The following is a 16213-nucleotide window of genomic DNA, read 5'->3' as shown; positions in this document are numbered from 1 at the left end:
AAAATCATCCATGTCAAGAAGTTCTCTGTATTTTGAAGTAACCTCCAGATATGTTTATTCATGGAGATGAATTGGAAACATATGAAGAAGCATATATATCTTATGAGTGGATGTTAGTCACTTTGATATGAGACCTGCTGCGTAAATAAAGCAAATAAAATTTTAGCTTTGACAGAAATCTGGACACACTGAGGACTTTAAGTCCATGCTTTAAATCGAGCAGACTCATCTGACATTAATTAATTATTGACTTTTGACAAAATATGAAACATAAAACAAAAATCAGTGCTTTTCCTCTTCAGGGGAAAGTTTAACTTTCCTTTTCCTTTCCACAAAGAATTGAGTGTAGTGATTTTTTGTTCTGTCACTTTTTAAAACTGTTCATCACTTAGGTGTTTTTTTAAAAAGCTGTAAAAAATGGTGCCTGAAGAATAATAAACTATTCCAACTGATAAGCAAATTTCTTTTTAAAAAATTATTTCTTTGCTCATCTACCACTTTTGTTCTCTTTGTACAACTTATGACCTTTATTTCCTAACTTATTATAGATTCAGTTTGCCAGTTTACTGCTAAGACTGTGTATCCTAATCAGAGGTAAAACCACCAGAATTAATAGGACACATGTGCAAACAACAGTATCCAGCTCAAAGACAGAAGAATGGGGTTTGAAGGAGTGCTACAAGACTTTTATAAGCCTAGAAATGTACAAAACCATAGGCTTCCCATTAGTTTCACCTGCTGCATCTCACATATCAGGTATCAGGAGAGGGGAGAGGTCAGCCCATGGCACAGGTATCTTTTCTTATCTCCACCCTCACTGCATTCATTCTTTGCAACAGTCATGTAAGGAGAAATCCTCAGTTGCATTAATGAATGCTGAATTATAAATTAGCAGTTTTCTTGTCAATCTTATAAAAGGCATAACTTACAGGCACTGTCCAGGGAAATTCAGCAATATAGAGATTGTACTGTGTAACATAAGTGCCCTGTTCATGATAGCAGATGCACATATTTATACCAGTAGTGATTTTACTCTTCAAGTGTTTTTCTATGTATTTAATATAATGAATTGTAACTTTAGTCACTGCCCAGGGTTTGTAGAAGATATTTTAACATAATGAAGCTTTTGCTCATGTTAAAACAGGGTGTATTAATTGAGCCATTATGAAAATGTCAGTGTTTTTGGTAATCTATGTGTCTAGCACCAAAGAAGCCTCCACCCCCACCAAAAGAAGAAAAAAAAGATGAAAAAAAAGAAGAAAAGAAAGAGGAGGCAGAAACAAAGCCAGAGGAGGATCATTACTGTGATATGCTGTGCTGTAAATTCAAGAAACCTCCACTGAAAAAATACATGGAGTATATGAAGCTACCAGATACAATTGACTCATACACAGGTAAATTAAAAGCTGTTTAATAGACTGGGGTTAAGTCATATTGAAGTGGTCTGGTTTTACACGGCACCTGTGAGCCACCATAAGATACATATTCCAGTTTGCAGCTCCCAGGGACACAGAGGTCCTGTCCTAAACAATATTTATTACAAACAGGGAAAAGTGACACCAGCTGTAAAGATGGTATGCACAAAAATGTTATGCAAACTGACCAGAATCAGAACCCAAGTCTTCTGTTTCTTGACCTGGAATTTGTACTCTAATGAATGTACATTCATTAGAGACAAAAAATTCTTCTGTCAAATATAATATACACAAGCAGCATGCAAAATGATCATGTAAGTTTCTTCAGATGCACTGAATTCTATTTGCTCTCATTTTTGCACAGTCCTTGTGTGACTCCTATTTCCAAGCCATATCACTTTAGCAGCATGTCCAGTTGCAAAAGGGAGAATGGTAGGCTGCTCTGGGTAGAAGCATTCCTAGAAACTACAGCAGAATGAATGTGTCTAAAAGAATGACAATAGACTCCAAGTTCATGCCTCCCTCCACATCCAGTGTTTTTCCTTTCAGATCGCCGTTATGTGGCATGGCTCATGCTTGTGACAATCGCCTATAACTGGAATTGCTGGTTTATTCCCCTGCGCTACGTGTTCCCATATCAAACTCCCAGTAACACAATATACTGGTTTGTCATCGATGTAATGTGTGACATCTGCTACCTGTGCGACTTAATAATTTTCCAGCCCCGAGTGCGGTTTATCAGAGGGGGAGATATAATAGTAAGTATTGGAAGTGGGACTTCCATGGGCAGTAGTTGTGTGTTAGAGTTTAGAAATTCATCCAATCTGACACTTCTTTTCTATCACTGTGTCAAGTCTATGTAACTTTTTTTTTTATCAAAGGATACATACATTCTTCTTCACTGACCTTCCATTCTACACTGATGTTCCATTATCCTATGCAGGAAGAAACATATCCATTACTTAAATCCTTAAAAATTGAAAAAAACAGATTTGAAAGTAACAGATGAGAGCAGCTGAAACAGGCATATAGCTCTAAACAGACTCCTGCCTGGAATCAGTGATTATATCATATGTATTCATGCATATATGCATCTGTTTGTATGCTTGTGTGAAACTTTCACCTTTCTATTTGCCTTGTGCCAGAATTATAGTTGAGGACAGGGCATTGTGAGATGGTGGTTTGTTTTTTTTTCCAAAATCAGAGCAAATCCCTGTAATTTTAGGATATTTTGAAAATAACTCATTTGAGATAATTTGTTTTGGGAAAATATGTATGTTCAATTTTGATTCTTGCTACTATTTTTGTGTTATCTTTTTATAGAAAAAATGCAAAATAAAATTTTAATCAGCTACCTGAAAGCTTGCCCTTACCCTACCAAAGGGTATCTAGACCATTAACATTTCTTTAAAGTCTTCTCTGCTTTTGATTCTTTGACTTCTTATAGAAAAAAGGAACTTAATTCAGAAAAAAAAAAGTTTTGATAACTTCAGTATGACATTACTGTGCCTAACAGAGAGAAAATTCAAAATTATATATCCTCAAATCTAATTTGGAACTAGCTTTAGTTCAGTGCTTTTACAAAAAATTTTATACATTGTACATACACGATATTACTGACACCTTTACAGACAAAACTGTGAAAATATCATTTCAATAGGTATTAAATGCAGAGCAGTGGAATGAGTTTTTCCAAACCAAGACATTCAGTAACTGGATCTTGCCTAAATCCCACAAAACTCAGTTTTTATGAACAAAGTTAAAACTCTAACATATGAAGCTCAGCTTGTATTTCCCTTGAAACTGTCTCTACAATTCATAGATTTTAGTGCACAGAAATCATCTGCTGCCTGATCTCCTGCATTTAGTTTAGTGTTTAAACTGATAACAGTGAAAGTTGGCATGGAAATATGATTAAGATCTTAAATCTATTTTTGAAGTTTCCCTGATATAAATACAGAAAGTATAATAGATAAATTTCTTTATGTACTTGTGATTACCCTTTCTTATTATATTAGCATCAGTTCCCGTGAAGAACAATTTAAAAATAAAAAGCTAATCATTAATAATGAATGCAGTGTTGATTATTATAATGCTAGTAATGCTAGCATGCTAATGCTAGCATTCAAAGAGCTAATTTTGTACAGCATCATTAAAAATATTCTTTGCATTTTTCTTGGAATCACTGCAGATAAAAGGATTTTTTTACTGTGAAATTGAAGGGGGTTGGCTTGAGCACAAAGTGGTACAGATGTCTCAGGAGGGAAGTTTTGTGGAAAAAATGTAATGTACTTTTCTAGACCAACATCCAGATGGGAAAAAATCAGACAAACCCCAGCCCTCATTTTTTCAAGTAGTTATAATAAAATCTGATCGAATGTAAGCTAGACTAATAAAAGTACTACTTCTCAGAAATATCTACAGATGTTTCTCCATTCATACTTTTAGACCATCATTAACTTAACTGTCATCACCCCTACTATTGTTGAGTAGCAGAGGCTCATCCTTGACATTCTGTTCCTGACTATGACTTTTTCTCCTTTCATTGTCAATGTAGTCAGACAAAGTGGAAACGAAGAAATTCTACCACAGCACTGTGAAGTTTCGGGTAAGTAGACCCTGTGTTACTGATATCAATATGAAGTTCTGGCTGTAGGATTTCACAGGATTTTTTTTCATTCACTGAAAATCACTGTTGGTTTAAGAATATCACCAGAAAACATGGGCTCGTTGGCATATCAGTGCTCACCAGCTGAAGACTGCCATCTTCATAAACAGTGTTTAACTGGAAGACAGAATGTTTATAAATGCAATTCTAAATATTATTTTGGAATTATAATAAATTAATAAAATAGAATTTGATTAGTTTTTGTGAGGTCATCCCAGCACACACTAAAGACAATAGCACCATTTGCCAGAGATTCATTAAACAAAATTAAAACTCTTGAAGAGACATGACAACTCTATTCTGTAGACTCTTATGAAGTACCTCGTTGCACTTGTGCCTACATTGTACCTCACTGAACAGCTCATCACTCACAGGAGCAGTCAAAAATTCAAACTAAGAATTTTGATGCGCATGGCACTTTGTAAAAACAAAGATGCATTTGATCTAGGAAAATTGTTCATGCTGCTCCTAAATGTTGGGGTTTTTTTGCCAACAGAAAGTAGGTAGTTTATTGAATACCTGATGCACATACAGCTCTGTGACACTAAACACGCATCTCAGTTATTGCCCCCTCCTCTTCTCTACTTTTGCACCTGCCTTGTTCACAGTTAAATTTTTTTCAGTGACTGTGGTATCATTACTTAACTACTTGAGATTAAGCTATCCAAAAGTGCAGGATATACAGTCAAATGAGTTTGACAGAGTCAAACTTAAAGCAAGACACCTAAGTGGATTTGTATGGTTTTATTTCAAGCTCACACTTGCTGTATGTTTAGGGCTCTTGATTTCTGGAGAAACTAATGAGATTTGAGTGTTCTCACCACACGCAAGATATGGATATAATGTTGGAATTTGTCATATGATTAAGTACTAATTAACAGTTACTGATATTAATGCACTTTCGACTAAATTTTGCCTCCTCTTAGACATGTCTGAGAGAGAGAGAGATCATAAGAGGCTGTTTCTCCTCAATCAATTTTTTGGTTTGCTTTGCACACTCTTCAGGTATTAACTGTTTCTTACTCGCATGGAATAAAAGGTCAGTGCTGCAGGCTGTTTGCTGCCAACATGATTTACACCCCTCAGAGCAAAGGCATTTCTGATTACAGTGAGATGAAGCCCAGAGTTTGACATCCCTCTCTTCCTCCCAAGCAATAACAGCAACAAAGCAAGGTATCCCAGGATCTTTAAAAAGAAAAAGATAAATTTGCCACAGCTTTCCTTCTCTGTCTTTGGAAAGAACAAAGCATGAAGATAAGAAGAGTAATCACATAGCTGATGGACTGCAGGGAGATATTGAAAACCTTGGAGGTATGGGAAGAAGCAGCATCAAATATGATGGAAGACAAAATCTATTTAGAAAAATCTCAAACCAACCAACCAACCAAACAAAAAGCCCAGCCTAATTTATCATCCTATGATGAATCTGTTGTTTGGAACACATGCCTTCTGCAGGTTGCAAGAAAGAAATCTAATTCATTGTGCTCTCTCAAATTGCTTTAGGCAGCCTTCTTTTAAAAGCTGAAGGAGTTTTAAGAAGTGCTTGTGTAGTGGCCTCCCCACCTGCACTCACCAGCCACATGCCAAACATTTTAGTCTGGCCAGAACTACAACTGAAAAAACGGGATGTATTAATAATCAAGTATATGAGATACTGTTAATAATCCACATGAAACAGATTAAAATCTCAGGCACAGCAGGGCAGAGCCAAGCTGTTGGTGTTTTCAAAGAGATAATCTTGCCTGCCAGTACTTAGGAAGCTACATGCTTAGCATGCTGACTCTTCAAATATTATTGCACTCATGATTCAGTCTAAGCAGATTTTTGACAGCAAATAAATACATTATGAATACTATGAAGTTTAAATTGACCTCTCTACTCTTCAACAGCTTGATGTGCTATCAGTGTTTCCATTTGACATTTTATACTTCTTCTTTGGATTTAACCCAGCACTTCGAGTAAACAGGATGCTAAAGGTAAGATTTGTGTCAGTGATGGATGGCTAACCATGCACTGATGCTTTTGCAACACAACAGAAAGTTTTTTATAGTATTTAAGAACATGAAACTTAGAAATTGTAAAATATCTTCAGGCTAAGGTACAATATAACTAAAAAAAAAAAAATACAAGTCATAGTCTGGCCAAATTAAGCCCTTATTCTCTTATTTTTCTTCTGACTTTATTATTTCCCAATTTCAAAATGTAGTTTTTGATTAAAGCTGGTTTTTTCACATTATTTAAATTAGATTAATCTCAAATTACCTGCTTAGTTTTCAAAGATTTTTTAAAAAATCACCAGCTAATGCCAATGTGTTTTCCCCTTCTGCTGCTTATGTCAAGTGTTTAAAAGCAAAGGGGGTAATTTTAAGGACAACATAAACTATAGACAGAATACCTATCAAGCACAAACCTACTTTTGTTATCGAGTCCAAGGACACTTGGAGTTGTGTAATGAAAGGTCTGAGAAGGGATTAGAGCAGTACCTAGCAGGCCACTCTGTGGCTAAATGCATTTCTCTGCACACACAAACAACATGTTGAGAAATAAATGGTTTTCATTTAAAGCTGGGGGGAGACACAAGAACTCTGACAATAAAATGAGGGTGCTCCTCACTTTGGTATTCAATAAAACTTCAAAATTCCTTAAATCAGAACGAAAATAATATAAAAGAATGAAAAGTTAAATAGCACCTTGTATTAGGCAATCAGCTGTGTATTGAATAAAAACAAAGAAAAAAGATTCATGCAATCACTAAAGATCAACTGCAAATACTAAACAGGAAGACTTCGATACAGCTGCAGTTGATACCACAGAATATCCTCTAGTATGTGGTTGTTGATACACATGATTGCTTGCTGGAGAATTACTGGAATTTCAGGAAGAGAAAAAATGCATGCAATTCTCTGTGATCGTGTTGCCCAAGCAATTATATATGGTTGAATTATATATGTTTGAATTATATATGTTTGAGGAAGTAGGAGTTGTTCATCTGCAGTACTCTGAATAAAACAGCAAGGTTATTTCTGAAATCAGATTAAGGGGTCCTTCGACACCCAAAAAGACATTTAATTCAAATTTATCTTTGCTTTTCAGTTCACATTTTTGTTAAATGCTTGTTGTGGTTTAGGAATAGTATTCCCCAATTTAATCCTCCCACTAGAACCGTAGGCTACGCCCTCTCCCCCCTCCAATTGGAGGCACAAAAGGACGAGAGCACCAGTTGAGATAAGAACAATTTACTGGAAACAGCAATGAGACAAGAAAATGAACACTAACAGGGACATTAATGACAGAGGATATAAGAAAAGAAATTATTCACATGGAAAAACTCCCCAATAATAAACAATATCAGACAGCTCCCTCTGCCAGGTTTTCTCAACAGGAAGGAATACCTTTCTTCCCTGGAAGAGAGAGACCCTTTATCCCACCCGAAGCAATGATCTGAGGTGGTACAGAACAACATCCACTCCTAGCCACACCCCTCCCAGCTACTGCAAAAATTAACCCTGTCCTGGCCAGAACTAGGACAATGCTTATAGGAAGTTTGATTACTGAAAAATCCATTTTCAAAATGTGTATGTGAATTAATGCCAGTAGTACTATAAAAGAGATGTTTACTGAAAAATATTGATTGGATTACTTTCGTTTGTTTTCCATGCAGCATAACACGTTCTTTGAGTTTAATGATCGTTTGGAAGCTATTATGGAAAAAGCATACATCTACAGGTATGTGCTGATAAAACTCAAGTAGCACGCAAAGCTTGGCATAGAATGCATTTCATATGATTTCATGAGTTGTCAGTTAAGCACTGGGTGGAATATGATACATCCTTAACTGTTCAATTTAAAGGGTTTTTTAAAACATCTGTTTTATGGTAATCATTAAAATAATATATATAAGGCTTCACTTACATATGAAATCTACCTCAGTTCAGCTGACCTGGTTCAGGCAAAATATTCACCAAACTGAGGCTGCTGCCAAAATTTAACTGATCAGAAGTATCAGAAAGCAGTTTCTTCAGTGAAAGAGCTTAAGAATACTTTCTTCAGGTTGCTAATAGCAGTTCCAAATCCTCAGTAGCTGTTTATTTGTACTTAATAGGAGTTATGAACCTGAGCCTGTGTCAACATTTTTCTTCAAACATGCTCTCCCCATGAACCTGGCATATACAGAAACTTGATCCTTCACTGCACTGACTACAGTTGGAATGAGGATCAATTCAGCACAGTTCTCAAGTAGTGATTATAACCATAGTCTGCCGAGCTGCCACCTTCTGCATTGACAGAAGGAATTTTGGATCCAACTCAAGTAGTCCATGGACATAGCTATGGCAAGTTTCATAGGCCCCTCAGCTGTCAGTGATGCTGATAATAAGACCCAATGAACCCATCTACTTTGTCATCCTTATTGTCAATGTCATCAGGCCTAATTTACCTTGTGTAATACCAAAACCAACAGATTATTTTCCCTGTCCCAGTTTTGGAGTATGTACTGTTCTTGTCTGTTGGTGCTGCAGAAATAAGTCAGCTACCCTGCAAAGCACTTCTGGCTTGTCAGAGAGTTTTTTAGCATGATATTGGTTGAGAACCACAACTGTGTGTTGCTGCTTGTGTCTTTTCTTCCTGGTCAAAGACCCACTCAGATTTACAATATTAAATCACTTCCAGAACGTAAACTGCAGAATCTAAATATTACAAAGTGAATCTATTTTCTAATTCATAGTTCAGAAAACACTGACTCCCAGTTTTGCTCATTGACAAATGGAGAACAGAGGTAGTTGTACAGAAGAGCACAAGCAGGAGCTAAAGGATCTTAAAAACCCCAGTCTTTTTTCGCAAACTACTGCATTTTATTTTAACGTGGAAATCTTTGGTCTGCTTTGGTCTGGGATTGGTATAGTCACACTTTGAGCAATAAGGCACCAATTAACTAGATAATATCAAACTAAGCTTCTACACAGCAACTTGATATACCTGGGGGGATTCTCTTCTCTAACTAGTTTGAGTTTGTAGGAATAGAGCTAGCAAGAGTTACTTACATCTTATCTTCTCATTGTGATAGATTAAACATATGTCTGTAGAAATATAACATAGCAAAGGCTTCTGGAATCTTCACTCAGACCTCCGGAGTCTTTCATGGATTCAAACTTGAACAGAAGACCTAGCATGGGCAATAGTGCAACATTACTAGATCACAACAGCTATCTGCTGGTCTCTACAGCTTGCAATCCTAAACAGAACTGTCCTGGAAGCATGCCAACTTTTAAACAGAGAAATAGTATTCATTTGTGAGCATCATAAAGAAGAAGTGTACACTTAGGTAGATTACCTAACAGCATGGAGAGGCCAAAGACAGCATGCAAAGGCTGAAGAAGCAGCAAAGGAGTGCTTAATGTAGCAACCACAGAGATATTATCTCCCATTAACTTTGTTTATAGGCCCGACTTAGTTAGATCTTATTAAATTTTCATAAAACCACTTATTCAGTTATTCTGTACTGCATACTGCATTGAGTTCTAGCTGTGGCAGATAAACTCATTACCTACCAGCCTGTACTTAGACAAGTCCTGTACTTTTCCTGCTTATTTATCCCCTGCTTGTATGAGTATTTCAATAGAGATCTAAATCCAGGAGATATTTCTTTTGATCCCCATGCACTGAACAGAGGATATACAATGAGATCATTATTGTATTAAACAGAAAGCTGCTTGGTGCTTAAGTAGTTCATCATTGATATTCTTCAAAGAACTGGCCATAATCATAAGAGCTGGGATTAGGAATGATATAATTCCTGCTGTAGAGACTAAATCATGCTATTTAGAGGATCTACTGCAAGCTTTCTACTACAGGTCTTGTAAAGCAGTTCATTTCTGACCTCAGACATTTCTTGGCTTTGGTTCACAAGTTTACAGCCTATCTTGGACAGAGTTTGGGAAACACATTAATTTTTACCCTGTACCCTCATTAATATAGTTTCAAATTTCTGGAAATATTCATAGCCATTTAAAGAAGTGGACTATAAACTCCTCAGGGAACCATAATTTAAAAATTTCCCCATGTCAAATATTCTAGGAAAGATATTTATTTGACCTTGGACAGATGTGAGAGATGGGTAACTGCCAACCATTTTTTTCATTGAATCAATACAGGTGGGGAACTACTTAAGTGGATGCTTAACATTAACATTATTAATCCAAAAAAGTAATGGGGTCTATATTAAAATAAAGGAAAAATATAAGTTGTTTTACAGAAATCTGTTGACTTTTATAGGGTCATTCGAACAACTGGATACTTGCTGTTTATCTTGCACATTAATGCATGCCTGTATTATTGGGCTTCAGACTATGAAGGAATTGGCAGCACTAGATGGGTGTATGACGGCGAAGGAAACATGTAAGTCCTTTTCTCTTGCAAGAGATTTTTGTTGATTTTGCCCCTTCCTGCCTCCCCGTCCTTCTCCCATGCCACTGGTTGCAGGGTATGCCCTTACTTTATAAGTGCTTGGATAGCAAACTTTTAGCACCATGACTGCTGATTAGGAGTTTTCAATACTAACACATATTTGGAGGGCAGGTGCAGTGAATAATCAGTTCACTACTTTCAGCTTTTATAGGTTTATGAGTCAGTGCTAAGTACTAACTTAATTAAACATTTAGAAAGCAACAAGGGTCATAAATTAAACTTACTGATTGCATATGCACATAGGAACTGTTAGAAGGATTGTATAGCAATCCCTCAAAGGAAACACAGGGATAATTTGGGAGTTCCTTTTGCTGCCACACAGCATTGTGTCATTAAAGTGCAACATTTTAGTCCCTCTACACCACAGTGATTGGTCTGACAAAATTCCACCAGCTCTCTCTGATCTTTTGAGAAGGTCATGCTTAAACATGTGGCAGAGTGTTTTCGGGGGAAACAACTGGATATTGGCACAATTTTCCACAAGCTCCTTGTGACGGCACTAGTTGGGTGCCAAGGAACATTTATTAAGATGATAGAGAGGAAGTAAGAGAAAACAGCGAAGTCATAATATATTCTGTGCATAGTCTTATATCTAGCAGGTTCAATTTTATGAACATTCATTTCTTTCAAAGGCTATAATACAGTTAAAGCCACAGAAGCTCAATTTGTTCTTTGATTACATTCATTGCAAAACCACATATGGTATCCTACTGCTGTCATCACCTAAACAACTTTACACCTTTCTCTTGGAGATGTGCTCCTCTCGTTTGTAGTTTTGTCAGACTTACAAGTTTGGTGTCAAGTCACTGTCTTGAAAGACTAGAAAATAGCCTTTGAGAGCAAAACACACTTTGTGTAAAGCAGCACTGATGTTTAATAAGTAGGGTTAGCTCTTGAAAAAAATGACATGTTTGAAGTTTTCAAACACCGCTAAAATACACAGCTTGAGTACTGCAGTCAGACGTGCAGGCAGGGTCATGGAGCTTAGTGGGACCACTTACGTAAGTGAAGTTATAGATGGGTATTTATCTGCAGGATCGAGGTTTGCAGAAATCTGACAAGAAAAGTTCAGAAGCAATTTCCATTATATTTTTTGTCAATGTGATTCTTGGGAATACTTGCCTCATAATTAAAAAATAAGGTATATGAGAGTAAGAAACCTGAAAACTCTGAAAATAGAGAGTTTACTCAGTCTTCAAGCTTCTTCAGAACAGTCTAAAGAACAAGAAAGAATTACCTGTTTTTCACAGAGAAAAATATTTCCCATTTTTCTCAGAGAAACAATCAGTAGAAATTATTTACTGGCTTTGCCACAAACAATGCAGTTGTGTCCTCACAATGGCCAGGTTTTCTAATATTTTGTGATACCTTTTCCATTAGGAGACCAAAAAAAATTCTCAAATGAAGTCACACTGCAATCACATGGAATTTAGAGCAGATTTGTTTTAGAAACAATGATAATAAAATGACAATTCAAGTTCTGCATTAAACTGAGATTCTGAAATAAAATGCATATTTGGGTATATAAATATCCAAATACAAGAAAAGCATTGACCTGTTGGAGCAAGTCCAGAGGAGGCCACTAAGTTAATCACAAGTCTGGAGCACCTCTCCTTTGAAGACAGGCTGGGAAAGTTGGGACTGTTCAGCCTAGAGAAGAGAAGGCACTGGGGAGACCTTGTAGCACCATCCAGTACCTAAAGGGGAGCCTACATGAATGCTGCAGAGGGAATTTTTACAAGGGCATGCAGAGATAGAACAAGGGGAAATGGCTTGAAACTGAAAGGACACATTTGAATTAGATATTAGGAAGAAGTCCCTTACTATAAGGGTGGTAAGGCACTGAAACATTGCCCAGAGAGGTTGTGGTCTCCCAATCCATGAAGGTGTTCAAGGCCAGGCTGGATGGGGCTCTGAGCAACCTGGTCTAGTGGAAGGTGTCCCTCCCCATGGTAAGGGGGTTGGAACTGAAAAATCTTTAAGGCCCTTTCCAACCCAAACCATTCAATGATTCTATGATATATCCATGTAAACCTCATTAAGCCATTAATCTACTTCATCTTGACAACTGGTTGGTGAATGTCTGACTTTATTCTTTTGCCTGTATCTAACTCATGCTGGAATATATAGTGCCATGAACATGGAACCCCAAAGAGTATTCCACAATGAGCTGCATTTTGTAAAGTATAGCTTTGTATCCTACCAACAGCAAATGCTGACTGTATGGGATAGTCATTGCCCTAGAGAATTAGGCATGACATAAAATGTAATCATCAAATGTTTGAGGATTTTTTCACACAGAGAGGCATTGTGTGAACATTAGTTATAATTGGAGATGCAATGTGAATTTAAACTTATCAGACAAGATACTTCTAGGTATATTCATTTATGTGGAAAGCAGATATAAGAACAAATGTCAGGAAAAGTGACTAGTACTGCAGCATACACAACATTATGGCACAACAGTGAACATATAATTTGCTTTCATAGAGCGTTCAGGGTTGACAATATTTGAAGCAAAATATGCCAGTAGTCTCACAAAGAATGGGAACATATTCAGAAAGGTTAGGCAAACATAGCTACTTAGCTAGTTTTAACAAAATGACAGTAAGCAGTTTGACAAGTAAATCAAAATTCTAGCCATCTCAGATTACACTGACCCACAGCAAATGATCTGGCACTGATTTAGTGGCATTAATGCTTTATGCAGAATCCCTTCTGTGTCCATAAAATATTGATAGTTATGGCCAAAACCAGTTCTTAAAAATGTCAACACTCCTAGGATTTTTTTTCTTTTTCCAGGCTAAAAATAATTAACAGACAGCAGTTTCCATTATCAGTTCGATTACATACATGTTCCTCAGCAGGCACACTAGCTGGTGAGCTAAATCTGTAACTAACAGCTATACGCAACACTCAAACCACAAGCAAAATTATCAAAGTAGTGCTTCTGCAAATTTCTGCAAGCTCTATTTTTTCCAGTTCTTGTCCAGACCCTAAAGTGTTAGTGTCAGTCCAAGGTTTGAGTTCTTTTGCACAGCAGCCTTCAGTCAAATCCTTTGACTTGAGGCATAAAAGGCAGTCAGTTTTACCTCCCTGCAACACACCCAAATTAGCCACACACAATGTTTCCAGCATTAAAAGTGTACTCGTGAGCTTGAGTTGGCAAGACCTCAGTCTCCCCTAATGCAGAAGCACAGCATCACTAAGGCAAAACCAGAGTGTAGAGTCTGTGCAAGGACAGTAGCAGCATATTGAAAAGGTCTCTTTAAGTGGACAATTTCAACTATATGTGTTTATTTACAATCTAATTTAACTACCTAAGTAAAAGATCAATCTCCCCAGTTCCTGAGGAAAATGGACAAATCCTTTTCAAGGAATTAAATGTAATGTCATTGTCCTGAATTGTCCCAAGGAAGTATATCTCTTTCATCACTGTTCACAGAGAAACTGAAACTAGGGAGCTGAAATTCTCATGCAAACCCTCCAGGTCCGCAGTAAATTTAGGCAAAACAAATCGTTTCACTTTGCTCATAGTATACTTCTGCTGTTTGCAAGTCATCCACAAGCAGTCTGCAAACTTCTTTGGCAAATTTAAGACATCTATTTGCATCCCAATTATGTTTTTCTGTAGCTTTCTGCCTTCCTGTTCTGAGCACAGACTTAGTGGATGTCTGGAAGTCCCAGAAAATGGTCACTGTACGTGTCTAGAGCAATTCCTCTCCTTTGGTATGCATTGCCCAATGCACAGTGAGACTGACAAATCTTGAAATGCGTCTCCTGGATATCAGCTGTGCATTGCTCTTGCAATAGGTCTGATGTGCCAGTGCTTGCTATGCAAAGACAGTTTTGTGCCTCCAGACAAGCTGTGAATGCACAGCCCAACTCACATGTCAGACTTTCAGACCTGCTACCCACAGCCATACTTTTTTAGGTGAAAATGTTATAGTTTCCTCAGTGTGTCTGAGATCATCAGACCCGAAGGCACCTGATGAACACATCACTCTAGAAGAGGTACCAAGAAGGAATTCATTAGTTTATAAAGGCTGCTTCTTTACTCTGCTTAAACCCATCCTGGCTGTAGTCTGAGAGAAGTCAAAAATGAGAGCCCTGAAACAATGCCTACCTGGGCTGAAATGATTATGTGAATACCACCTTAAAAGCTGAGAGACACATGCACAAAGACTTGATACCTGCACTAACCAAAACCATGAAAGAAGTTTAGTGTATTCTGAAATGGACTTTTCTGAAAAAGATATTTCTATTGGCATAATATTACAAGGTATCTTATTTTTAGTGTTTCTGAATGTTTTCATACCTAGGGTTTTTTTTAAGGGAAAATCTAGTAGTTTGACTGCCTGAAGGATAAACATACTCTCTATGATGCACAGAGGGAAAATCCCTTTCTTGTCTCATGACTGTTGTTTACTTCAACAGTAATTTTATAGCAGGCTGGTAAGCTGTATAGTGAATAGCAATGATTTCCAGACACATGCTGGTAGGAAGCAGAGCTGCTAATACTGTTAAAATAGGAGTTTGTTTTTTCTGGCTTTCCTTAAACAAAATTTACAATCTCATTTCTCCCGTTCTTAGGGAAGAAAAAAGCTGCTCTGTATTTCAGCTGTGCAACTTCCATTTCAGATTAAAATAAAAATGCATAAATGGAGAAAACCTGTGCCTAAGAGATAGAGAATATCATGTGCCTCTGCCAATAGAAAGTTTGTTTTGAAGTAAAATTACAGAAGAACACAGTGTATTAACTACATCTTAAGAAAGGGGTAGGCAGATAAAAAAATCTCATATTTTGAACATAAAAACTGCAAAGAGGAGTGTGACCCCTAAATTCCTCTGAGGAGTTGCTTTCATTCTTTGTAGACATTCCCAGAATAAAGATTATATTGTCTATCATGGTGGGGTTTGCAAACTTGGCATGCAGAGCCATTGTGGGTGAGGGAATTGCTTAATTACTTTTGTTTCCTAAAGTAACTAGCACAGAACTTATGTTAATTTACTTACTCTTATATTACCCAATTATACATGTTTCCAGCACCACAGCATTCTCAGTTATGGCAAATCAATATGATATTAATATGCTTTACATGATAATTCCCCTCAGTCAAGCTAGAAGCATGATTTTATGCCTAAATATGTAACTCTTTCAAAACGGACCTGAGTCTTTTTCTTATAATTTGTTTATACTACAGAAGTCTTAGAAAAAGCTGCCACTTATGCATACTTTGCTGGAAACACGCACACGTGATTTTTTTTTTATCCCAAAATATTGAAAATATTGAAAATATTGTTGTGGCATAATCCAGCAGCTCATTTTGCATCCCTAACAAGGAAAATGATAAGATGAAAAATATGCAATGCATTTTTTATTTGAGGACTCTGAATGAAAATGGCCAGTTCTGACTGTTAACATCTAAAACTAAAAAACTATGGTAAAAGTGGTCATTGTTAATGCATTTTATTAATCTGCAACCAAGAAAAAAGTGACTTTGTAATGAAAAGCAGAATCAATTGCTAAGTAAAGCCTTACATTTTAGGTGAAAAACTTGAAAATGCTTTCAAGTGATTTAAGAAAAAACAAGCCTCATTGGAATTGGTTGTTATTGTGATTTTATTTTCTCACACTCACACTTGCACAAAACCGACCCTGCAGTTG

The 16213-nt window shown here is 36.8% G+C and overlaps 1 protein-coding gene across 1 annotated transcript in view; it reads left to right on the top strand.

Annotated features, from left to right (window-relative positions):
• The window catches only part of CNGB3 (cyclic nucleotide gated channel subunit beta 3), a 60739-nt gene that overhangs the window by 28785 nt on the left and 15741 nt on the right, over positions 1-16213 (top strand). Inside the window, exons 5-10 of the mRNA XM_069005053.1 lie at positions 1203-1394; positions 1965-2173; positions 3973-4023; positions 5973-6059; positions 7745-7809; positions 10354-10476. Of these exons, the coding sequence (XP_068861154.1) occupies positions 1203-1394; positions 1965-2173; positions 3973-4023; positions 5973-6059; positions 7745-7809; positions 10354-10476 (727 nt within the window). The remainder of the gene's footprint in view (positions 1-1202; positions 1395-1964; positions 2174-3972; positions 4024-5972; positions 6060-7744; positions 7810-10353; positions 10477-16213) is intronic.

This window comes from Aphelocoma coerulescens, chromosome 2 (assembly GCF_041296385.1).
Source record: "Aphelocoma coerulescens isolate FSJ_1873_10779 chromosome 2, UR_Acoe_1.0, whole genome shotgun sequence".
Lineage (NCBI taxonomy): Eukaryota > Metazoa > Chordata > Aves > Passeriformes > Corvidae > Aphelocoma > Aphelocoma coerulescens.
Note: the sequence above shows the minus strand (reverse complement) of the source record. Positions and strands in the feature narration are given on the sequence as shown.